The following is a 26,390-nucleotide window of genomic DNA, read 5'->3' on the forward strand; positions in this document are numbered from 1 at the left end:
AGTTCTCTCTCTCTCTCTCTCTCTCTCTCTCTCTCTCTCTCTCTCATCACACACAATCCACATTCCAATTCTTACTACTTATTAGCAGAAAGAATAGATGACTTTTTAAAACTAGAAATATAAAGCAGAGCTATTGAGAAAAAAAAAATCCAGAAATTCCCAGGAAAATAATTAAGAGGAGAAAAACAAATAAACAAAAATAGCTTGCAAGAAAAACTGATGGACAGCTGGTGACAAATCTTATAAATTCACAGGTTTGAGTAATAGTTGAAAGCCTATCTTTCTCCTCTTTCTCTAGGCCCTGTCCTCTGCCTTTATGTATATCACACTTCAGTAATATTTAACTATCTTTTATTCTCAATATAACTATATATAGGTGAAGGAATGAAAAAAAGGAAGTAATACTATATATTGAGCCAGAGAAATGATAGATCACTTACAATTCATAAGTTTCTATTGTGTAAAAGAAATATATCTAATGATAGGGAGAGAGATATAAAAATAAATTATTGAATACAAAAACAGAAAAAAGTAAAACTCTTAAATATCAGAAAATAAAACATTGTAACTACATATCACTTTTTGCTGAATATATAATAATGAATCAGGCACTATTCCTATAGAATTGCTGGTTGTAGACTTACACTAACAATTCATCCTGAGAACACTGTAGAGAGACTTTTTTCTTAGACAAATCATCTACTGCTTTTTTATTCTGTCTTGTAAAAATCATTATGAGACCTGTAGTGGGAATTAAAGAAAATGGAATTATATGTAGAACACTACAGTCTTGTGAGTATTTTTTAAAGCTACTTGTGATATACTACATTTATAAACATGACATTCATCAACATAAAAAATGTAAATTGTAACCTCGTTGTTTTGTACATCTGTCATTTCATGATATGCTAAAGCAGAAAAATTTTAAGCCAGTTCTAAATTAAAAGTGGAATGCGCTTGTCTGAGCTGTTAAGTTCAGTCATTTCTGAGACAGGAGCTAATGTACTAGAAAAATTACCAGAAAACTATAAAAATGAATGACTACTTCATATTTTGCTGATATTCATTTTAAATTGAGTTTGCCTCCAAAGAACATAATATACTACATCAAAATTGGTATACAACAGAAATTTCTTCATTGTGTTTTATTTCCAAACATTTTATACACAGTTTTATTTTTTTAAAGAAAAAACTATTGTAAGACTTGGAAATTTGAAATTCAGTCTTCATGATTTCCCACTAGCATATGAAATTACATATTGGATTATTCATTACAACTTTTTTATTCTTTCAAATAAAAAATAATAATTTAATAAATCAATATAAATCTTAAAAGTAGTGAGGCATTGGAGAAGTTATCAAATATGATTTTTGATATTTTTAATATTTTTAATATTTATATTTATATTTTTTATTTTTAGTAACTGATTTATTATAGTTAAGCAAATCAAGTAACATTTATCAAACAACTATATTCTCAACACAAAATGACTTAAATACAAGAACTTGAAAGGCTTTGAACAGTTTTAGTAAAACACGCAACAAGATGTTTTAACCACCATTCATTCTATTATGAAATCTTCCAAAAATATCTGAAACCAATAAATAATTATGTATTCACAATCACTATTTTAAAAATATTGAAATTTTGTTATTCATGATACAATCTCTTTTTTTTTTGGTTCATCCTCACCCACATTTTGGCTGCTTCCCTGTGTTTGTTTCTGTGTATTTGGTAGAACTGTATGTCTCCTGGAATTGGTATAATGGCCTTGTGTAATAGGTGTCCTGTAGGGCCCAGGTGCAGCCTCCCCATTCACCTGAGCTGGGCGCACCAGGTATGCCCCTGTGTGGGCTGTGTGCACTATTCTATTATAGTTGAGTCTTGATTGCTGTTGGCATCACTGGGAGAGATTTACCCCCAGGCCAATCAGCTGCACAGACCAGCTATGACGACAGTGGAGGAGTTGCTGTGCAGGAGTGAACCCTATGAAGCAGGACCCGCTTCAGTGGGGCTTTGGTGCTTACTGAATCTGCCCCACGAGTGTGTAGGAGGTAGGGATGTAATCCAGCATAGTCTTAAACTGTCCACTGGTTGCACTGGCTCTGGAGCCTCCTGGAGGTGCAAAATAACATTTATGACCAAAAATGTTATTTTATCTTAAAAACCAAGACAAAAAGACCTAATAATTTTAGTGACTTTCCTTTATTTGTATCAGAGGCAAACGCAGAATCTAGGCCTTTACTGTAGAATCTTATTTCAGTTGTAACAGACAAGTCAGTAATTTGTGGTTCAAAAAAATATACTTTTGTGGTTGGGTGGGTGGGATGAGACCAACCAAAGAACTTGTATGCATGTATGCACAACCCATGTACACAGACAGTAGGGTGGTAGGAGCCTGGGATGGTGGGGTGGGGGTGGCTATCAGTGGTCAGTGGGAGAAAAAATGGATGTATATAATACTTTAAACAATAAAGATTTTTAAAATATACATATTTTTCTTAAATATGGCATACAAGTAAGAGCAATAAGTCATCTCTTAAATATTGTTATAGTAAAAACGAGTCCTCCTGAAGGGAAAAAACAGGTTTTATGGTATTTGTCCTACTGAATTACCTTGCTCAGCATATATGTCATGCCTAAATAATTCTTGTTGTGTTTATGTTTCCAAAAGCTGGAAATGATAATTCCTTCTTTTATAGGTTTAATTTTTATTCTTAAGAATAACTAATCTTAATAGGAAATATACATACCAATGCTTAAAACGTGTACCAATGCAGAATAAAGTGGAAATTTGTTTTGTTCCCAGTCACCAGTTACCATGGCAGAGACAAGAGCATTCCTTCATCAATCCTTTAATAATTATTCTACAATTTACTTTTATATAGGTTTAGAAAAATCTTTTATTTTTTAACTTAAATGTTAGTGTAGTATGTGCACTGTTTGTATATTGCTGTTTTCTACTTACAAAGTATTGGTAAGTATTTCATGGTAGCACACAATTAGCAATCACATTAGTGTATGTGGCCAAATCATATTGCACTGTATGACTGTACCGTATGTTATTTTCAGATACCTATTGATGAAGATTTATGCTTTTAATCTTTTGCTATTACAAATATTGCAAAGAATTTCCTTGCTTATCTGCCACATATACTGTGTATAAAACTTTATCGTTATAATGAATTTTTGACAAATGGACTTACTTGGTCAAGGGAGATAGATAGATAGATAGATAGATAGATTTTTTTATGGTTGTCCAGTGGTTCTCCATATAGATTATAATAGTTTATAGTTCCATTATCATTATGTCGGAGTGTCTTTTGTCTACACTTTAATCAATACAGTGTCTTATCAAACATTTTCATTATTTTAAAATCAATGTATTATTTTATGAGAGAAATTGAAAACTTTTTACAATGTAAAAGTTGTTTATATTTTTCTTTTTATGAATTGTTTGTTCAATACCCTTTACCTTTTATTTACTTGAGTATTTCCTTCTTGTCAATTTATAGGAGCTCATGTGTAATAGAGAATTTAGTCCTTTATTATATTGTAGATATTTAATCCAGTTTGCCTTTTGACATGTTTTACATTGTTTGTGTCCTGTAATTTTTTAAACATACATTAACCATTGTCATTGACTTGTGTCAAACTCAGACAGGCCTTCCTCATTCTGGAGTTCTAAAAATATGTTTTATCTTTACTACTAGTACTTTCATGGTTTTATTTACTACATCAAAATTTTAAGCCATCGGGAAATTTTTGGGGGGTTAAGTCAGAAAATTTTCCAACTTAATTTCTTCTCCAGGTTCCCTAAAGCTATCATATTTCTCAGCCTTATAGTCAGTTATGAATCAGTACCAAAGTATTTTTCTATTGAAACAATAATATATTTTAATACCAGTTGAAGTAAGTCACTATTATATATCTATCCGGAAATTCTTCTGGTGATACTTTTTTTAATATAACCTTTAGAATTATCTAGTATTATTTTAAAGAATGGTTGTTGCAATTATTTTTCACCACAGAAAATGTATACATTAATTTAGACAGAAGCAAGATCTTTAGGATGTTGTTGTTTTCAATCTAATAATACTGTATACCTTTCCATAGTTGATGTCTTATTTCTTTCTTAGTGTTTTAAAATTTCTTCATATAATCTTTTTATGTTTTTTAATAATTTTATTCCTGGATTTTCTATCTTTTGTTGTTGTTGTTGTTAATGTGTATTCGTTGTTTTCTATTTTGTTTTTTTTTTTTTTTCAAAAGCTATTGTATGTAGAGAGTTTAGTGGTTTTGTCTAAAATCTGTAATCAAGCCCTTTCTCCATCCCTTGTTGCTGGCATCTACTGTTCTGCTTTCTGTCTCTGTTGTTTTGCCTTTTGTCAGAATGTCATATAAATAGAATCGTATAGGATGTAGACTTTTGAGCCTATTTTTTTCACTTAATATACTGCATGCCTGTTTGTTTCTTCATTCAGAAGCTCCTCCTAGGTCTTAACAGTGTTCTCAGGGGGTCCTGAGACCAGGTTGTTACTCCCATCCTACTTTTTTAAAGAGTGATTGTGGGATTTGCCCCTTAGTAGTACTATCTCCTTTGAGAACTGTTCTGTCAGCCTTCTTTTACATCTGCTGGTTTCTGAGAGCTGCAGGCATCCTCTCAGAAACATTTTTCCAGTTTATATGCATTCATCAGCCCTTCGTCTTATACTGTGACTTTTTGATCACAGATGTCTTCCAGTGTTAGGGAAGATGAAACTTGAATTTCTTTTCTTTTGCCTTCACCTTTTTTTCTTTCTGGATTTCTTTCTTCCTCTGGTGTGATATTCCTAGGGCAGAGATAGTAACACATTACCTTGCAATTTTAAAAATATATGTTCTTTAATAGGTATTAAATATAAATTTCTCTAGCAAATAGCTGCTGCACTGATAATTTAGTGCTTGACTAAGGGCAAGCTGTAAGCTTAAGGATGGGGAAGCTGTTTAGAGCTGAAATGTCCCTAGTTTTAGTACATGCTAAGAAATATCTGACTTCCTTTCACTGTATCATCATTTCAGCATTTTCTCTTATGCAGTATCCCTTTTGCTTATTCCACTGAGTAGTCTTTGGAATTTAATATCCATAATAATTATTAAACATATATTAAGATATTAAGTATTCATACTTTAATTATCAATTACCATAATAACTATGTTATACATAAAAAATGTTGAAGGTCAGAGAATTAAGTAAACTTCTACAATGTACACAGATAGTTGATAGCAGAACTCTGTCTTAAACCTGAATTTTCTTACTCCAAGTCTATAACTTTTTTACTACATCACCATACCCTCCATATTTGTATTTCCTGTGACAGATTTCAGCTTACAAATCAAATTTGCATACATTATTTAATTGGATTCTGATAGCAGTTTAAGTTAGATTGAAAGTAGGTTATGTTAATCCCATTTTACAGATAAGGACACTTAATTTCAAAAAAGATAAATAATTTTTCAAAAGCAAAGAGTTGTTTCATAGCCAGAGCAGAAAATCGAACAGGGCTCCTAATCTTTCTTTTAAATGACAGAACATCATAATCATTTTTGCATTAACAATGATATATTCTGATTTAAATTTTATGAGTATTTTTTCTATTGGGGGCCATTTGAAACTATTTTGTTCATGTTTAGTGTCTTGTATCTGTTAGCTATTGTCATAGTGATGTTATCACTGTGCAATAAATAACCACAATAGCTAAGTGATCACAATCCACATAATTTTTGCTCACAAGTTCTCAGGCCTTTTGAGCAATTCCTGTGGTCTTGGCTGGACTTATGTACTACACAGTCAGCTGCAGGTCTATTGGTTAGCTCTACTGATCATGGCAGGGCTCTCTCCCTTACTATCTATCATCCAGTTTCTTGGGATGTATTCAGTTTCTCTCCACATTCATTTATTCAAAAACATTTAATTAATGTGCTGGGAAGAGCTTCCTAAAGTATATTCATGTCCAGTGGGGGGGAAAAATGGCAGCAACTCCCCTACACTAAGGGTTGCCAGCCTAGGTTCACACCCTTCGGAACCTAGGTTTACATGTGTTCTTCCTCTGGTGCTTGGTCTTAGGGACATCATAACAAGCAAGACAGATAAAATCCTTATTTTCAAAGAGCTTATTGTCTAGTGAGGGAAATAAATGACAAACAAGTAAATACTGGTTTTAAAATATACTTCAAACAGAAGAAATAAGCCATGGTGATATAATTTGGATGGGTCTTAATTAGGTAATTAATCAGGAAAGGCCTCTCTGTAAAGATGAGATAAATAAGAACAGTAAACCTGTTTACAATTGATAGAAACCCAGTTCAAATGAATTTGAATTGATAAATGCATTGGCTCACATATACAACGCATGGGGTGTGCGTAGGAGATTTGAAGGAGGGAACTAGTCTTAGGGGTAATGCGAACTATTGCTTTGAATGTTCTTAGGACACATTCTCTGCCCAGGTCATCGCTGCTTCATTCTCTGTGACATTTTTCTCTTCTCTAATACTATGAATAGGTTTCTTCAACTTACAAGAACATTAATATTCGCAACATTAGCCTTAGAGATTGGTGACCTAAAAGGAAAAGAGAGTAGGTTCCCTCATCTTGAAAGCTTCTCTCCAAGTTTACAAACCTATTAACCAGACTCAGATCTTACAAACCCATTAACCAGACTTAGATCTTACAAACCCATTAATCAGACTTTGACCCACCTCCTGGGAGGATCACTGTAAACAGGGCTGATTATAGCAGCTCACTTTCAGAGGATGTATCTACATTTGGGATAGGAAAACCAATTTTTCTAAAGGGAAATGCGGAGAGCTGACACTAATATGGAAATGGGGGAAATCTTTGCAAGCCTGGCTCTCTCCCTCAAAAATGTATTATTAAACAGAATTCAAGTGTAAATTATAATAGTATGTTGGCCAGTAGTTGGTACAGAGTTTGATACATTTTTTAAATAACAACAATTTTTTGGTAACTTTTGGGTATTTAAACTTTTTTTCAGGTACAAAATATAAAACTTTAAACTTATTTCTGTTTTTAAAGCTTCTTGCTTTCTTTCCACTCAGGCCTGATCTAGGGAACAGTGTACTCATGACTTTCTTGGACTGTGGAGAACATTGAATCTTCATTTTTATGGGGACCGCTTCTTAACTTTACACTCATCAATTGTTTTTATAAAAATCCTCTTTCTATTGGATCTTTCTCCTTCATGAACCTGTAGGCATGTGATGAGCTGAGTGGCAGAACTAGTTTTAGCTAATTCTTAGCATTTTTTGTGTTTTCCTAAGGTTTGCATTGTCAGCTGAAACTCCATAAAAACAGAAAATATTCCATTTTGTCTTTGAATTCCAATAATTTATACCTTATTTTAATAAATACAATAAACCTAAATTATTCAAGTTTTTTCTTTTAATTTTTGGGAAAAAATTATTGCTTCTTTAATGACAGATAATTATATAATAAATTATACTTTTGAATGAATGGATTTTGGCCTCAAGCATTTTATTACACTTACCAAAGTACATGAATATTTTCATAAGTTTATTAAAAATAAATTTAATTTCAGATCCCTTTGAAGCATTCATCATCTTTTCTATTCGCCATGAAATCAGAAGGATTGATCTCCATAAAAGAGACTATAGTCTACTTGTTCCTGGATTGAGAAACACAATAGCTCTTGATTTTCACTTCAATCAAAGTTTACTTTATTGGACAGATGTTGTAGAAGACAGAATATATCGAGGCAAGCTTTCTGAAAGTGGAGGTACGTATGTTACAATTTTAACTTAATGTTTACATTAGTTTTTAACTGAAAATTCCAGAAAATATATTGTAATCAAAAGAAGTTTTGATTAATCTTTGGCTGCTGGTTCTTTAGCTCTTCCCAAACATATGTAAAACCAGAGATGTCACATATACCTGTGAGAATATGTTGGGGGAGTGAGTGGTGAAGGCCTATGGTATTCATTCCATTTTTAAATTGTAGGCTTTACCACTGACATGTGGTGAAGAAAATTATTTATAAGAAAAAAAAGTGACTATTTTCTACATGCTAACGATTATATTTGTGAATTAAAAAATGTTTTTATTTTGTTATAATCTTTCAGACTATCTCAAAGAAATGGTGAAGAAATTTTTGCAAAGACTGCTAATAGGAGCTAAATATTTTTGCCATGTTTTGACTTATCTCTTCTGTCTAATCTAGGCTTTTTTTAAGTAGCAAGTCTTTGAGATGAATATATATACATAATATATAACAACTTCTCTTGAAACTGTTATATTTGTGTAGCAACTCAATGCCCAGATATTTCTATCAAATTCTAAATTCCTCCTTAAGTCACATTTGCACTTTGGGAAAAATGATAATATTTAAGCATACAGTATGGTTATGATGGGTGAATTTGTGTCCTGTGTCATATTGCAAGGTGCCAATTTCAAATGATGGATTTAGATCTATGGCATTAGATGGTTAATTATTTTTTAAAGACACTTAAAATTTCTAACTACAATCACTGGTAATGTCATAAACTATGAAGGTTTATCCTATGAGGCAAAGGTGTTTTTAAAATATTCCATTTAAATTGTGAAAGAAGCTAAGGAGTGGATAAATAAGAGTATTGGTGGACATTATCAAATTACTTATTTTTATTTAGACCACACTAATGCCTTCTTCCTTTATTTGCAAATGTGTAATATCTTGCAGATCTTATGGCCTAGGGATGGGGGTAAAGAGAATGTGATTTGGAGCTTATCTCTGTTCAGGTTAAATGCAGTAAAAGCTCTCATATCTGTCATGCTTCTAAAAATAGTGGGTGCTAGTAACAAAGTAAACTGATGAGCGAAATGGATCCAGAGACTCGAAGCATGGAACAGAGAGCGGAATCTCAGAGGGAAGGCCGGGTGGGTGGGTGGGAGGTAATCAACCAAAGACTTTGTATGCGTATATGCATCACCCATGGACACAGACAGTAGGGTGCTGAAAGCCTGGAGTGAGGAGCAGGTGTGGGCTGGAGGGCTCAAGAGGGGGAAAGGGGGACATATGTAGTACTTTCAATAATAAAGAATTATTTCAAAATAAATAAGTAAATAAATAAATAAAATAGCGCTTGCTGATTAACTATGATGTTGTTGCCCCAGGTGAACTTTTTCCTTTATTCTACCATGAGGGTCAACATTTAAATTAAAGTGCACTGATTTTAACCATTGTATTATTATTATTCCCAATATACCTTGTTCTCCTAAAAAGTCAGAAACAAGAAATAACATTTTTGTAGCCTAAGTATTGTTAGTAGCTTTAGAAGTCTATTCCGCTGTCACTGAAAGTACATAAGAGATTAAAAATTTCTGGTGGAAAAAAACAGTAATTCTAAATTCGGGACCTGTTTCATTTCCTTTGTGCCAAGTATTACTTTTGCACTCTAGCTCTCGGAGTTAACATAATGTTTAAGTACATTATAGGGCTAATAAGTAGGCCTTTTCCTTTATGCTTAACCTGTTTCTTCAGTGAGTACAAGTGTTGATTTCCCTTCTGTTGTAGGTGTAAGTGCAATTGAAGTGGTTGTAGAGCATGGCCTAGCAACCCCAGAAGGACTGACGGTTGACTGGATAGCAGGCAACATATACTGGATAGACAGCAATCTGGACCAAATTGAAGTGGCCAAACTTGATGGTTCCTTAAGAACGACACTAATAGCAGGAGCCATGGAACACCCCAGGGCTATTGCTTTGGACCCAAGATATGGGTAAAGAAATTTGTCTTTCATACGTCCACTTTGGCATAAAAATATAACCTTTCACATTAATGTCAAGTTCAATTATCTCATAAATTATGAGTTCAAAGTGCTTATTTTGTGCATGTGTGTATGTGTGTGTGTGTGTGTGTAGTATTAATGCATATATATATAATTATACATCTATGTAATTTTTAAAAAAAATTTTCATATATGTAATTTTATATACTGTATATATTAGTTCATTACCTTGAATTTGATTATAGGTTTTTATATAGATACTTTTTAGAGGATATAAATTTTTGAAGTAAGGGCATTTAGGTAGGCCTGTTCAGAGCTATTGTAACTCTTTGAAGCAATGATTTAGTGACATTCTCTTTGACCTGCCCAAAATACTATAGTTGTGTCTAATGGTTGCAAATCACAGTCTTTGATCCAAACAGTCACAGATGTTAGCCACCTCACCCTTTATTGGTCGTGTATGTACTTGGAGTCAATTTAAAAGAAAATTAGAACAAGCTTGAAGGAGCCCATTGGTGAGATGTTGGCTGTTGGGACATTTGAAAGACAAGGCACATGATTCTGGAAAACAAGGTTGGATGTGGAGTAACTCAGGTTATTTCCCCTCTGTGTCCTGTGTGTTCTTCTGTGAGACAGCGGAAGGGAGGCACTGGATTTGGAGCCAGAAAATGGGGGCTCCAGTCACATATTCTCTGGAGAAGCTACTCAAGTGTATGATCTTCGCTTAGATTTTAGTTTTCTTGTTTGTGAACCAGAGAGAATAGTATATATATTTATCATTAGGTTGTTTTGAGAAGGTAGTAAATAAGTGGGAGAGAATAATAACTGATGTATGTGAAAACACTTTATTACTGTTAATTATTTATTTTCTTGATCATTATTTTTTAAGTTCAAAACCATTGTCAAGTCTAAAGGGTAGTAGAAAAAACACTATTTGGGGCTCTGTACCTTTAAATAATACAAAGTCCAGGGAGCAGCAATGGGACTGGGAGTTGGCCAGTTCATGAGATGCAGAAGAGGGAAAAGGGAGCTTTGTGTTTCTTCAGCTTCCTGGCTGCACTGACTGGCTTGTGCTCTGGTTGATGCCCAAGACCAGAAAACAGTAGAATGGGAAGTTTGTTTGCTTATTTTTATTTTCCTCACTGCAGACACAGAAATTAAAGGGGCAAAGCAGCTTGTCTGCAGCAGGGTTCCAAACTGGCAAACCTCATTGACGTGTTTGTTTTCTCTTCTACGGTGTTTTAAAATATACTTGAATTAGTTGCCAAAACTTAAAAATATTGAGAGAGTTTGCATACAGCTGTGGATTTCTGACTTCTTTTGAAAACTAGGGAGATCTGGCAGCAATGAGCGGAGCAGTAGCTATATCTTTTAGCCTGGGGGTACTTCTTTAGTTCTCAGTTTACACTTTGCCCATTCCATGCCTTGCCTCCTATAATAACAATTAATTCACCAGAAACAAATGTGCTGTTTAATGAGAAATTCCCCCTTTTTTTAAAGAGACTATTTCTGAGGTTACAAATGGATTGCTGATCCTGAGCGTTTACCTCCCATAAAGGTTTCTTGTCAGCAAAATCTATACCCTCAGTGTAACAGCTACTGGTGTTGAAATCTGCACCTATTATACCTAACTTGTACCAGCACCTTATCTGCACAAGAAACTTTCTGTATAAGGGGGAAAGTGATATCTTAGAGAGAGTTGTAGGTTTAGCATTTATACCAACACAATAGGAAAATGGTGAATGCGTCCCAAATTCTAATTGGCACACAGAGAAAAACAAACAAAATAGGTGGATGAAAGTTTTAAAACTATATGACCAAACGAAACATTAAAGCTGGGAGTTAAAACTTAATTTTCTACAACTTTGAACTGACAACACTTAGGATAAACTTATTCATCTCAGTTTGAAGAATTTCCAACCTGAGAGGAGAAAACGAAAACAAACACAAAGGACACACAACCCCCAAATACCATTTAAGTGAAAATATCAGACATTTTTTCAGTCATATAAAGGGACCTTCAGGAGTAAAATATTCTCTAACGTTGAAAGATAGAATAGAGCTAGCCTGTGAGTAGGAAAAACCTGATAATACCTCAGAGAAAGTTGATGCCTTTTGAAAGTGTAAGGCTAATTAAGATAACTACAGTATTACCAAAATAAACAAAAACAAATGGGTGAAGAAATAACACTTATAATTATTTTTTTCTGGCATAAATGACAAAAATTTCAAAGTTCTGATGATTGTACTAATTTACTAAGTCTAGGGATGAATTGGAAGGTTGACAGGCTTGAGTGTTTTGATATGATAGGATTTTTATTGTTAAAAATATTTTATAGAGGATTGATACAATTACGATATGAGGTTTCTATAAATACCTTTAAAGCTCAGTTGTAGCAATTAAATTTTAAAAGATAGTACAAATATTAAAACATTTCAGGTCATCAAATATTTTGGTAAAAAGTACAAAAATCTTTTTAAACATTGGACCTTTCATAAGGTAGGCTGAGATCATAGTAAAATTAAGCACAACCACACACTTAACTGCTAAGGCAAGCTAAGCACATAAAAAACAACACTGGAAAATAATTTGTGCTATTAACATATTAAAAAATAAACATAAGGTATCCCTCTATTTCTCAAATTATTCACAGAATATGCAAAGAAGCTGTGAACCAAAATTGATAGGAATCCTAAAAACATTCAAACATCTTTTGAAATATTTTGTTTTAGGATAAATACACTGGATAATTTTTTAGGAAATATGATTTATATAAATACTGTTATCTTTTCTACTAAATCATAAGCTTTCCAATGGCAAAAAAAGTTGCTTCCAAGTGTATGAAAACTTATATTCTTGGTATATATATTTTTGCTTATTAAATTACTGCATACATATGAATAGACTGTTTACATCTAACTTATAGGAACTCAAGGATATACCTTAAAATGTGAACTGTGCAATAAAAGAAGAACTAATACTATAAATTTTGTTTACAGTAAAAATGAAAAAGAAAAAAAGGTTGCAACCAGTCACTTTGCTTCCTCAGCACAGCTAAGAAAAAATGAGGCTATAACATTAGCCCCATAAAAAACATTTACATCACATAAAGTTCCTATACCAATGAAGGTCTTTGTGACCTATTTTACAGATATCATAAAAGAAATGTTCTTAATCAACTACTCTGCATCCTAAGCATAGAATCTACTGGTCTTTATTTTACATTATAAGGCATATTTTTCATCATACTACAGTTTTGCTGTATTCTGAGTTTAACTCAGTATCTCAAGTGACAAGTTATTCCAAGGTAGCAAATTGGGAGTCCTAGGGAGGAGATATTTTTTAATTGATTCCATTTTAAGGGAATATTCTTATTTCTAAGGTGACCTGAATGAGTACATGAATATCTTTAAGCATCAAGCATATTATTAGGGAGTAACTAGTGGCCTGGTGCATGAAATATGTGCGGGGGGGGGGGTGTTGTCCCTCAGCCCGGCCTGCACCCTCTCCAATCTGGGACCCCACAGGGATCAGGCCTTAACAGGCAGTCGGACATCCCTCTTGCAATCCGGGACCACTGGCTCCTAACCACTCGCCTGCCTGCCTGCCTGCCTGCCTGATCACTCCCAACTGTCCCCCCTGCCTGCCTGATCACCCCCAACTGCCCCCCTTGCTGGCCTTATCACCCCCGACTGCCCCTCAACCAGCCTGGTTGCCCCAAACTTCCTCCCCCACCCCCGCCACCTGCTCACCCCTAACCACCTCTGCCTCGGCCCCACCACCATGGCTTTGTTCGGAAGGACGTCCGGAAAGTCTCCCAGAAGGTCTCCTGGTCTAATTAGCATATTACCCTTTTATTAGTATAGATAAGCACCAGGGACTTCAGAATACATCAAGCAGCACTCACTTCATTGCTCAAACTTCCGTTGCCCTTATTCTTGCGTAACTGTGTGGCGTCTTCCTGCTCCACCGCTGGCATTTAGTTTTCCTTTGTCAGAATAACTGGACTCTACTATAACAATTGCAATTGCTGAAAGCAGATATAATAATTGTGAAGATTAATAAGACATCTAAATAAAATTTTAATTTTATCTGGGAGTGTTCTTAAAGCTAATAAGAGCATCATTGGTTTAAGTAGACCTACAGTATAGATAAGTAACCTCCTTTTTTGCCAAGTTCATTTATTTTCACCTTCTGTAGCTTGATAGATGATAATGGCCTTTTCATGCCTGTGATGGTACAATTTGTTCATGGTCTATTGGCCTAATTTAATTCTGATACAGACTAACCCATGAATGCAGGAACTGTAGAGTCAGTAGACTGTATTCTCTTTTTTAAAAGCAATGTGGCTCAACATTTCCATATGTCCTGTATAAAAGGATATTCAGTCTTTGTATATGTGAAGAAATAGTGCCATCATTGAAATGCTGATACATTTTAACAATAAAAAGAAACTAATATGGAAAAAATATTCTCTTGAAATACCACTCCGTAGAATATACACAAGAGTGCCTAGAATTTTATGAAACAATGATCCTTGAAATCAACTTTTTAAATTGATTGTAAACTGACATATGGCAAGATTAAGAATACTTTTAGGGGAACTAATTCTAGAACATGTTATTTTATAAAAAGTGTTGGGAATTTCCCACTTGAATTGATGAAAGATTAGTGTCATAGTGACCACTACGGGAGAACAATTTAATGTGGCTATATTTAGTAAAAACATGAAGGGCTCACTCATTTTAGAGTGCTGAAAATTGTCCCAAACCATATTTTCTTTAGTCCACTGGAAACATCTGTTTACAAGACTACAGTGCCTTTTTTTGGTAAAGTTACACACAGAGCATGCAGATTTGCAGGGCTGCTGATACGTATGTTGGAGTTGGCACACCCACATAAGGCAGACTTTTTTCAGGTAGAAAGTTACAAGGGAGACACTGGATCTCCATTTGTCTAGATCTGGTGGTAGCTTATTCACAGGTACGCAGAGTACCTAGGCCTCTCAAACTCACTGTGCTTGTTTTAGGGATTATTTTCACTATTATTTTTCAAATTTGCAAAGTCTCTCTACTTTACCTTGTTTATCAAGATATCACCATAAATTTGATTGGTGCTATATTGCTCTTGTTTTTATTTTATATATTATTTTTTGAATACCAAGTTTAAAGGAAAGCTAACAAATAACAACTTGTGTCACTGAAAAAATGTGTGCATGGAAAAGTAAATTTGCAGAGAAACATATAATTCATTTTATATTCATTGTTTTTAAAATAAAACTTTCAACTACTTAATTAAATAGCCTACCAGCTTCATATTAATTAACTTTTCTTCCATTTTAACTGGAAACATATTTTATGTATCTACCTATATTTATATACCTATTTTTCTCTGTATATATGTTGCTTATAAGTTAGTCTATGCTTATATTTCTAGATTAGTATTTTTTCACACAAAACGATTCTATCTTTAAACATTAGTCTTTTCAGAAATAAAATTCCCAACAGGAAGATTTTATAAATGTCCTCTATTACATTTTTTAAAAAAAGTATCTATGTATTTAATTTTTAGTTATTCTCACTTTTAAACCTTTATTATAAAAATGTTCAAATACAAAAATTAAAAGGAATTGCATAATAAACTCCTTCACAAAACTACAATATAAATACATTGTCCTGGTATTATAATGTTTACATTTATTTCACAGCAGTTTAATTAATTTATTCAAATATTTGGCGGTTAAACATTGAATAATTTGGATGTTGTTTTGTGCATATGATCCCACCACCAGGGTTGTGGAACCTCCTAAAGCTACCCATGAAACTAAATTTATTTAAAATATATATAAACTCATTATTTGAGATTCATGCTATGATATAAACCAAATCTTATGACCTACTCCTCAGAATTCTTTTCTCATGGCTTTGACTCATGGTTACTTTATAAAGTGAATCTTGTTCATATACATGCTACTGTAACACTTAAACTTTGACATTAGTATTACTTAAAATTCTCTCCTCATTTCTTTAACAGTTTGGAGAGAATGAAGTTTTATCTTTTAAAATATTCTCTATGAATATGTGCATGTTTTTGCTTGTACAAACACAACTATTTTCTATGTGCTAGACATCTTGTTCAATAATTTTTTTACATCCATCACCTCATGAAATGATCCCAACAATTGTGATGGTTATACTTTATCATTTACAGAAGAGATGATGGAGCCTGAGATTAATTATGCTGGAGTGACAGATCCCACCTTGATTGCAAGTTGGTCTGACAGAAAAACATATACATTGCCATAATTCAGCATTGACACATCACTTAATGACATTTCTTGAACTTCCATTCCTGTCAAGGTCCATATCTTCCTTTGCTGTTCACCACACTCTTTTAGTACATATACTTACTAAATTGATTATATAACATTTTGAATTGCCCTCTAATCATTTCAAATTTGCAATTCTTATATTCTAAAAGAGACCAAATGCTTCTCAGAAATTGAAGGCAAAATGAATAGTTTTATATCACTCAACATTTCCTTATATAAGCATCATAACTTTTCAATAAGAAGATGGGTTTAATTGGATTCTAAATTTTGTTCCAGAGTATTGTTTTATTTTTCAAGGTAATCTATCAAATAAGGATCAATTAAAACAATGGAAGAATTGAAAAATAGCAAATGTGTGCAATTATAACAAATTTTCTTACCAATAATTTTGCCACTTCTCACCAAAATGTGTTCAGAACTAATAATAAGAAAATTTACTGAACTGTCAGTTTACCTCTGGTCCTTTATGCCCTCCTTTACCAAATCTCCATGCTACCCATTGGACTCTACTACCAAAGTAGAGAAAGCAACTAGCCATGCTCTGACCCTGCACTAGATGCTTTCCCTTTGTTATTTTATTTAATGGCATTAAAGAGTTAGATGTTAAAAGCCTAAGAACATACCCCAGCCAGCATGGCTCAGTGGTTGAGCAATGACCTATGAACCAGGAGGTCACAGTTCCCAGTAAGGGCCCATCCATGGGTTTCGGTCCCAATCCCCAATGTGGGGCATGCAAGAGGCAGCCAATCAATGATTCCCTCTCATTATTGATGTCTCTCTCTCTCTCTCTCCCTCTCTCTTCCTCTCTGAAATCAGTAATCATATATATATATATATATATATATATATATATATATATATATATAATATAAATTAGGCTGTCTAGTTCCCAATCTCCATCTGCTAGCTATGTAACCCTGATCAAGTAATTTAACTTCTCTAAGCTTGTTTTCTCGTCTGTAAAACACTGATAACTAGCCATGGCCTCGGGGTCAAGTAAATGAGATAATCTCTATAAAACTAAAAATAGTAGGTAGCATGTAGTAAGCTCTCAAAACAATATTAGCTGTTGTAATTATTGTGGAACTGCTATGTACCCATGTTATATAAAAACTATAGAAACAGGCATAAGCAATTTAGGCCACTGTCAATTAAACATAAACCATCCATTATGTGATAGCTTTAAAAATAAAATCTATGACACATAGCACTGAATGCCTATTGTGTGGAACTGTTTCTGTACCATGAATTTCTAGAGTTACTTAGTATTTGGTTAAACAGAAAGTAATGGTCTTTAACTTAAAAACATGTATTGTAACAATCGCATATTTGTATATATCAATGTATATGATTTCTATCTCTTTTTCTTTTAGATCCTCTGTTATATGATCTTTTCCAATTGTATGAATCAAATATCATCTCCAAGCTGATGACTTCCACACTCATGACTTCTTCTCTGACATTCTCCCTGGCATATCATACAGATTCCTGGACATGTCTTTCTTGTTGCCTTTAAATCTCACCACCAAAAAAATCAAAACTAAATTTGTGATTGCTATCCACACCACCCACACTCAATTACCAGCTCTTAAAATCTGTTTCTCATCATTTTCCCCATATCACTCAATGGATTTCTTGCATGCCCTCTCCCTATTCTCACTCTGAGTTTGCTAAAACAAGAAAAACCTATGATTCCATTCTCACCTCAGATCTTACATTCAATCATCAGCTAGGCCTGGCAATTCTACCTTCCAAATGTGTTTTGAATCCACTTATTTTTTCATCATGTTACCACCATACTCCATCCAAACCGCTATCATCTTTGAATAATCATTTGAAATAACCACCTGACATAGCAAACCCTTGTCTCACTATAATCCACTTATATATAATATCATGTTTCTCTCCATCTAATTGTGCTTCATATTCCCTTTCAATAAAATTCCAAATAATTGTCTTGACCCACAAGACCCATAAAATCACCCTCAACTTTATCTTCTTTTCCTTTGCTCCTCATTCACCATATTTCTGATACATTGGCCTTATTTCTGTTCAAATTGACCACACCCCTCCCCCCCATTACTGCCTTTATATCTGCTGTTTCTTTTCCTTGGCATGCTCTTGTCCTGCCCTCCTCATCTTTCTGTGTGACTATCACCTCCTCTAAGTGCATTTTTCCTTGACCACCATCTCTAAGTAGGTTATTCACCTGCTCTTCTAATAACAAACTTCCTTTAAAATATTTAGAAGCTGTAATCACATATTTATGTATTTGTGTGTTTATTTAGTCTGTCTCCTCCACTGGACTCTAAACCCCAGGAGAGTAGACAATGCATCATTTTCCTCTTGTGTCTGTTTACCTAGCCAGTGCTTATATAGTAGGCTTTAAATAAGTATTTGTGAAATGAACGACTGAAACAATAGCATTCTCTTCTTCTTCAGAATTCTCTTCTGGACAGATTGGGATGCCAATTTTCCTCGCATTGAATCTGCCTCAATGAGTGGTGCTGGGAGAAAAACCATCTACAAAGACATGAAAACTGGGGCGTGGCCTAATGGACTAACTGTGGACCACTTTGAAAAAAGGATAGTTTGGACAGATGCCAGGTTAAAAAAATAATCTTTGTTCTGTATTTTCTGTTACCTTCCTCAGACAATATTTACATATCCAGAACGTTTTCTAATATTCATGCATGATGTATAACACAACATTGAAATAGGTGGTGATTTTTGTTTGGTTTTATTATAACGGTGATTTTCTGGCAATTGGTGGCTTTTGTTTGTTTTTGTTATGATGGCTTTTTTTTCCCGGGCACAAATTAGATACAGGCTCACAAAAATATTTTCATCATTTATCTAAAAAATAAAATCACATCACTATACTATTTGAGTGAGTTTTGATAAACTACTGAAGTATTTACCTTTCTGTAGGTCAGATGCTATTTATTCAGCCCTCTATGATGGAACAGGAATGATAGAAATCATCCGTGGTCACGAATACCTTTCTCATCCCTTTGCTGTGTCTCTGTATGGGAGTGAGGTCTATTGGACTGACTGGAGGACCAACACCTTGTCCAAAGCCAATAAGTGGACAGGGCAGAATGTCAGTGTGATTCAGAAAACCAGTGCACAGCCATTTGACCTTCAGATATACCATCCTAGTCGTCAGCCACAAGGTAAGTGATTGTTATGAATTAACCACCCAGAAAGTATTTTCACCTCCATCATATAATATTTGAACTGTAAAATAGCTTTTGTAATTTAACAGTTACTAATATTTTATGTATATTGTATGATGAGAGTGGTTCAAGCCTTTATTTTAATTAGTTCAGGATTTTTTCTTTCCCTTTTTATTTATTTCACATAGATATAGAGAAATCTTAGAAATTAAGGGTTTTACATATGATTTCATTCATAAAACTGAAACTCATGAACAAAAACAACAGCATAGTAGTTGCCAGAGGGAAGGGGGTGGTGGGAGAAGAGAGTCCTAATATAAGGTGACAGGAGAAGATGTGACCCTGGGTAGTGGACACATGGTGCAATATACAGATCTTCTAACATAGAAACCCACACCTGAAACCTATATGTTCATGTTGACCAGTGTCACCCTGATCAATGTAATGAATAAATGAACAAATAAATAAGAAATTACCCACAAATCCCCACATTTTTAGTCATTGCTATTGCCTCAATAAAAGATCCTTTGGGGAGTTTGAATCTCTTACCTAAGGATGATTAGTAAATTAGAGGAAAACACCCAGGACACACTTAGGTTAGCCCCCAAGCAGTCACTGTGTAGTATATTGGGAGAAGAAAGAAGGGTGTAAGTAAGAGAAAGGATAAATCACCTGCTTGAGTTTATCCATTTTAAGAGAATTGGGGTCACATGAACATGTCTGCTACCTCGCCCCATGTATCCCACATTTTGGTGCAATAGTAATCTTCATATTGGTTTTGTGATTTTATTTTCTCCACTTCATCTTTGATCATAAATCTGTCTTACATTTCTTCTTCTTCTTCTTCTTCTTCTTCTTCTTCTTCTTCTTCTTCTTCTTCTTCTTCTTCTTCTTCTTTCTCTCTCTCTCTCTCTCTCTCTCTCTCTCTCTCTCTCTCTCTCTCTTTTCTGGGATCCCATGGCCATTTGGTATAACTTCAACTCCTATTTTTCTACCTCTTGCCTGATGCTTCCCCATTATGATATGTGTCATAACTTATTCCAGTGCAAATAACGTTCTCTTTTCATTAGCATATTATTATGTGAGACATAGGATTCTTAGTTGACGAGCTCTTTCCTTTAGAGGGTACATTTTCTCCTTTCTCCCTCTTTCAGTGTAGATTAAGCAGATCTTCCACTTCACTGGTATTTCTGTCTTATGGACCACACTTCAAGCCTTATGCCTTATTTGAATTCATGCTATATTATCTCCTGCTAGACTTAACTAAAAATACCCACCTCTATGGTCCATAAATTCCACGGTTATCCTTCATCATTCTTGGGTACTTGGTCTTGATTCTCCCTTGATACTATTTCTCCCATCAAAATGTCCTCATCTATAAAATTTCCTGTGCCATATCTCTGATGTAGTCTTATTGAATCTAGGTCTCCTCCCAGATACTTTCAATTTCTTCGTTTCAATTTTCATATATAATTGATGCTTCTTTGTCACGTGGGAGCTTCTATATACCCTGGAATATGTGAGCAGTCATTTAATCCTTCCTTATCACCCTTAACTCCTGTACTCCTTTCATCCTACAAACCTGCAAAGTATGAGGATATCACAGAGAAAATAAAGATTATCATTGTTGTACTTAAGAGGCATTCCATAAATATATTGGATTTAACTAAATTGAAAATAGTCAAGAAATAATGAGTCTGACCAGCAATGGGCCACTGGTAAAATGAAAAAAGATATTCTTCTTTATAAACTCACTTCAGCGTGGAGGAGAACCTAGTAATAAACTGCTGGGGTCCAATCCCAGCGGGTCCAGGGGTCCCCAAAGGTGTGGACGGAGTCGGCGAAGAAGGAATGACACGAAGACAGCCTTCAGTTGATCAGCAGCCCAGTCAGGACCTCTAGCCAGGATCTCCAGCCAAAATTCTGGTCGGAGTTCTGGTTAGGAACTGATCAGGATCTGATGTTTATTGTCTTGTTACATCCATATTTATACCAGCCGATTTTAATCCTGTCAATTTCTATTACAAAGGTTAGGGCGTTTCTTATCTCCATTCCAGGGAGTAAAGATTATGTAGCTTAACTACCCGCCTGGCACTTAATTAAGGGGTTGTATCCCCTCCCTAACCTCAGGGAAAGATCCCCACCTGGGGAAACAACCTTTCTCGGAGAGGTGACCTTGGTTAAAACACATGGCGCTAAAGAGAGCAAACATATTAAGAACAATATGCTATATATGCCAGGTCCCTTGAAACATATGCTGTGCAGATGTTTCTTTCCTGCAGCGACTGTGTCAAGCAGCAAGGATGGACCGGCTCCCAGCAATAAACCACCAGTATGTGGAGTACAAACACAAGATAGGATCAGTTTTTATTTTTATGAAGACAAAATATGTACATACTAGAGGCCAGGTGTATGAATTTGTGCATTGGTGGGATCCCTCGGCCTGGCCGGTGACCAGTGTGGATGGGAGGGTGTGGCTGGGTTGGGGGAGGTACTGCGGGAGGTTAGCCATCCTGGGGAAGGGACCGAGGGAGGTTGGCCAGTGGGGAAGAGGGACCGCAGGAGGTTGGCTGGCCAGTGGAGGTTGGCTGTGGGTGTGCACTGACCACCAGGGGGAAGCTCCTGCATTGAGTATCTTCCCCCTGGTGTTCAGTGTGTGTCATAGCAACCAGTCGTTTGGTCATTCCATTGTTCAGTCACATATATATATTTTGTAGGAACTGTAATTTTTATGTTGAAAGCAGTTTAAATAAATTGGACCATGAAAAATGGCCTGGGTCTATGTATTATATCATTCTCCTCCTTCAAAATAGGATCAATGTATTTCACTTATTAACTGACTGTCTGATTTTCCCACTTTAACATGACCCCTCACAAATTCGTAGGATGGGAAGGAACATGATACTTTCCAGCTTTTCCAATATTTTCACATATATAAAGGAAAGTGAGACATTCAATGTAATTCAATAGGTTGAGGAGAGATGTTCTTGGCATCTTAAATTAAAAAATGATTTATATGTGACCTCTCCACTTTGCACAAAGTAGGGAAGTTTTTACTATTGTGGATCTCATTTAACATTTATTCCCAGGATTCAGAGCAGATACTCTAGTCGTTATATACCTTTAGAGAATGTCACCTATAATGGGAACTTGCTATTTCCTAAGTGAAATTCAGTCGGTTCCCAATTCTGAGAACGATCAGAGAACATTCTATTTCCCCCCATTATTAGGATCACTGAGCATATAACAGCCATTATCCATCCTGTGATGTGCCTCTGTGCAGTAACACTTCCCATGCCAGGGAAAAATAAAAAAAGATGACCATTTAAATTACAACAATGAAAATGGTGACCAAGCTCAGCATTAACACAAGTACAATAACAATAGCTCCTGTTTTCTGGTGAATTAATGTGAGATACATGACAAAATAATCCATTTTAATAACACATGGCATTCAGTGCTATAAAATTGAAATATGTATTTCACAAATTAAAGAAATAAAGGTTAGAAATGTTACTTAAAGTTATCTAATCCGCCAAGTAGGAAATTAATACAAGTGTTAACACTAGTTTTCTTACAAGTAAGTATTCATCATGTGTACAAATTTCCAGTTTGGTTATTGGACATTTAAGCAGAACTTTAAAAAAAGAAAATCTATTTTAGATCCTTTGGTTCTTAATGTTGTTATAGGAACTCAAGAAAATAGCATATGCAATGTAAAGGAGCAATGGTGGCTATTTTAATTCTAAAATCTAAAGTATTTTATAGTATGAGGAAGTTCAGCTTATTGTTAATGGCGTGGCGTTTGGAACCCAATTCCCTGGGTTTAAGTCTCAGCCCTGTAATTTACTAATTGTATGTGCAAGATACTTAACCTCTTTGAGCCTCAGTTTCCTCATCTTTTAACTAGAGATAATAGTATCTACATCCTAGGTTTTAATAAACATGAGATTAATAGTCATTTAATATAGTATATTAAAAACAGTTAATATGTGCAAAGTTCTTAGAACAAGATCTCACACATAATCAGTGCTATGTGTTCATATACATAAGTAAGTAAAAATTTAAAAAGTAGCAGTTGTAATCATGTCATTATCCTCGCTGTCTTTTGTTGAAATTTGGTTGCATTACTTTTTTGAGACATTTTGAATACATTTTTCTCACATTTAAATAGATTATAATGGCCTTAATTGATTACTTTTCTATATTATACCAATTTGTTTCAAGAAAAATACCAACAAACATGTGACTCATACCTATAAAGATGAGCAATATGGTTGATCTATCAGGAGAATGCAGGTGTGTTCAGATGACTAGACCATTGAATTATTCTGTCCACAGTTAGGTTACCACCTGACGCCTGCTCATAGACACAGTGAGTAGCATATTCACATATACCGGTGATGGCGAACCTTTTGAGCTCGTCGTGTCAGCATTTTGAAAAACCCTAACTTAACTCTGGTGCCGTGTCACATATAGAAATTTTTTGATATTTGCAACCATAGTAAAACAAAGACTTATATTTTTGATATTTATTTTATATATTTAAATGCCATTTAACAAAGAAAAATCAACCAAAAAAATGAGTTCGCGTGTCACCTCTGACACGAGTGTCATAGGTTCGCCATCACTGACATATACTGTAAAAAGGAATATTTAAAATTTTATTTAATATCATAAAATAGTATTTCCAAATAATATTTCCCCATTACAGATAACTTTTGAAATGCAGAAAGCAGGAAACAGAGAAAATGTATACCCATTTTCCCATTTCCCAAGGCAACAAGCATTTCAATGTTTTTTTCTTCTAGTTGTTGCAACAGAGATGTTGAATAACACAATAATAAACAGAACTATCACTATTTATTGATGAACTATTATGTGCTGTTTAGTTTTCACTTTTCCCCCAAATTATCAGAGCCATCTAATAGGATAGTTAGTCCCACTTTCCATGAGAAAACGGATACTCAGGGAAGTGCAGTAACCTAGCTCAGAGTAGTAAAGTTCCTCAAAGAAGCACGAGGGTTCCAATGAGCATGACCAATCCATAGTCCCTGCTCCATTTCCTTCTGAATTAAGAAAGCTTTTGTATCTCTTCTAATTTAATATCATATTTCATTTTTAATTTTGTATCTTTTTTGACACAGCATTCTCCACTGTTGTTATTAATTCCTTATGGATTTCATTTTTAATTAATTACATATTTCCACATCACATGATTATCAAAAATGTTCCCAGCTATTCATTTATTTTTGGACATTTAGTTTAATTTAAATTTATTTTTTATTCTGTTATTAATAACTTCATTGCATGTATCTATACATATGTATATCTTCCATATTTAAGAGATCTGGTGGGTGCTGATTGGTGCAGCCACTATGAAAAACTCTATGGAGTTTCCTCAAAAAATTAAAAATAAAACTGCCTTATGACCCAACGATTCCACTTCTGAGAATACATCCAAAGACACCTGAAATACTGATTTGAAAAAAAAAATGTGCACATTGCAATGTTATTTACAATAGTGAAGATTTAAAAGTCGTCCAGGTGCCCATCAGTAGATGAGCGAATAAAAAAGCTGTGGTACCTTTATACAATGGAATACTACTCGGGCAAAAAAAGAAGGAAATCTTACCTTTTGTGATAGCACGAATGAACCTGGAGAGGATTAAGCTAAAGTTAAGTAACAAATTTACATTTGTGAAGTCATCTAATATAAATATATTTTAGCACTAAACACAATTATTAATTAAATTAATGTTGAATATATAAAAACAGAAGCAGCAGCAACAACATCCTATATAATAAAGGCTAATATGCAAATTGTCCCCTGGACCGGGAATTGGAGCAGGGGGTGGGGCCGGCCTGCCAACCGCCTGCCGTCCCTCTCCCTGTGCAGCCCCATCCCTGATCAGCCCCCACAACCCCAAACGGGGGCAGGGCCGGCCTGCCAACTTTCCGTGTCCCCTCATCCAGGCTGGCCCAGCCCAATTGGCCCTGATCAGGGAGGGCTAGCCACACCCCACCCATGCATGAATTTGTGCACTGGGCCTCTAGTTTTATAATAAAGCCTTTTGATCCATATGTTAGGTTTTTTTTTGGATCATGAGATTTAGGCTTGCATCATTAAGCATTAAATAAAAATGGTTTCATGATCATAGCCTTGTAATCACAAGGATGATATGCACATATGTTTTTATTAGTGTTTTATAGCTATTACTCTTAATATATACAAAGATTAGTAGGAGAACTTCTGAGAGATTTATTTACTTTAAAACCAAATTTTTACACAAGTCAGTTTTTCCTTCTCCACATTCATGGTTAACACTTAGACATTGTATGGTGTTTGATTTTTTCCTAACTCTGTTTTGTCGACCCAACTAGATTATAAAATGTTTGTGTAATGGAGTGCCATTTATTTATTTGTATAAACTATACAGTCTAGCTAAATCATTCATAATAACAACATTAATGATTATAATAATAATTAGAGGCCCAGTGCATGAAATTTATGCATCGGGGGGAGGAAAGGGGGTCCCTCAGCCCAGCCTGTACCCTCTCCAATCCAGGACATCCCTCTCGTAATCTGGGACTGCTGGCTCCTAATCACTCACCTGCTTGCCTGCCTGCGTGATCACCCCTAACTGCCTCTGCCTGCCGACCTGATGCCCCTAACTGCTCCCCTCCTGGCCTGATCGCCCCCTAACTTCCTCTGCCTGTCAGCTTGATCACTCTCAAACTGCTCCTCTGCTGGCCTGACTGCCTCTAACTGCTCTCCCCTGCCAGAGTGATCGTCGCTAACCACCTTTGCCTCACCCCCCCCTCCCCCACCGTGGCTTTGTCTGGAAGGACTTCCAGAAGATGTCTGGTTTAGTTAGCATATTACCCTTTTATTAGTATAGATACAACCTTTTACTTGCTGATCCTCATTGTAATTTCATAAGATTACTATGAATACAGTTTTATTTTATTTTTTTTTTTTTAAATATATTTTATTGATTTTTTACAGAGAAGAAGGAAGAGGGACAGAGAGTTAGAAACATCGATGAGAGAGATCGATCAGCTGCCTCCTGCACACCCCTCACTGGGGATGTG

General features: G+C 34.9%; 1 protein-coding gene across 1 annotated transcript in view; it reads left to right on the forward strand.

The window, feature by feature from the left end:
- LRP1B (LDL receptor related protein 1B) overlaps window positions 1-26,390 on the forward strand; it is a 1,706,338-nt gene that overhangs the window by 1,111,356 nt on the left and 568,592 nt on the right. Inside the window, exons 24-27 of the mRNA XM_070423500.1 lie at window positions 7,600-7,797; window positions 9,571-9,775; window positions 18,559-18,723; window positions 19,048-19,292. Of these exons, the coding sequence (XP_070279601.1) occupies window positions 7,600-7,797; window positions 9,571-9,775; window positions 18,559-18,723; window positions 19,048-19,292 (813 nt within the window). The remainder of the gene's footprint in view (window positions 1-7,599; window positions 7,798-9,570; window positions 9,776-18,558; window positions 18,724-19,047; window positions 19,293-26,390) is intronic.

Source organism: Myotis yumanensis, unplaced genomic scaffold, assembly GCF_028538775.1.
Source record: "Myotis yumanensis isolate MYYU_CA2020_CCGP unplaced genomic scaffold, mMyoYum1.0.hap1 SCAF_8, whole genome shotgun sequence".
Taxonomy (NCBI): domain Eukaryota; kingdom Metazoa; phylum Chordata; class Mammalia; order Chiroptera; family Vespertilionidae; genus Myotis; species Myotis yumanensis.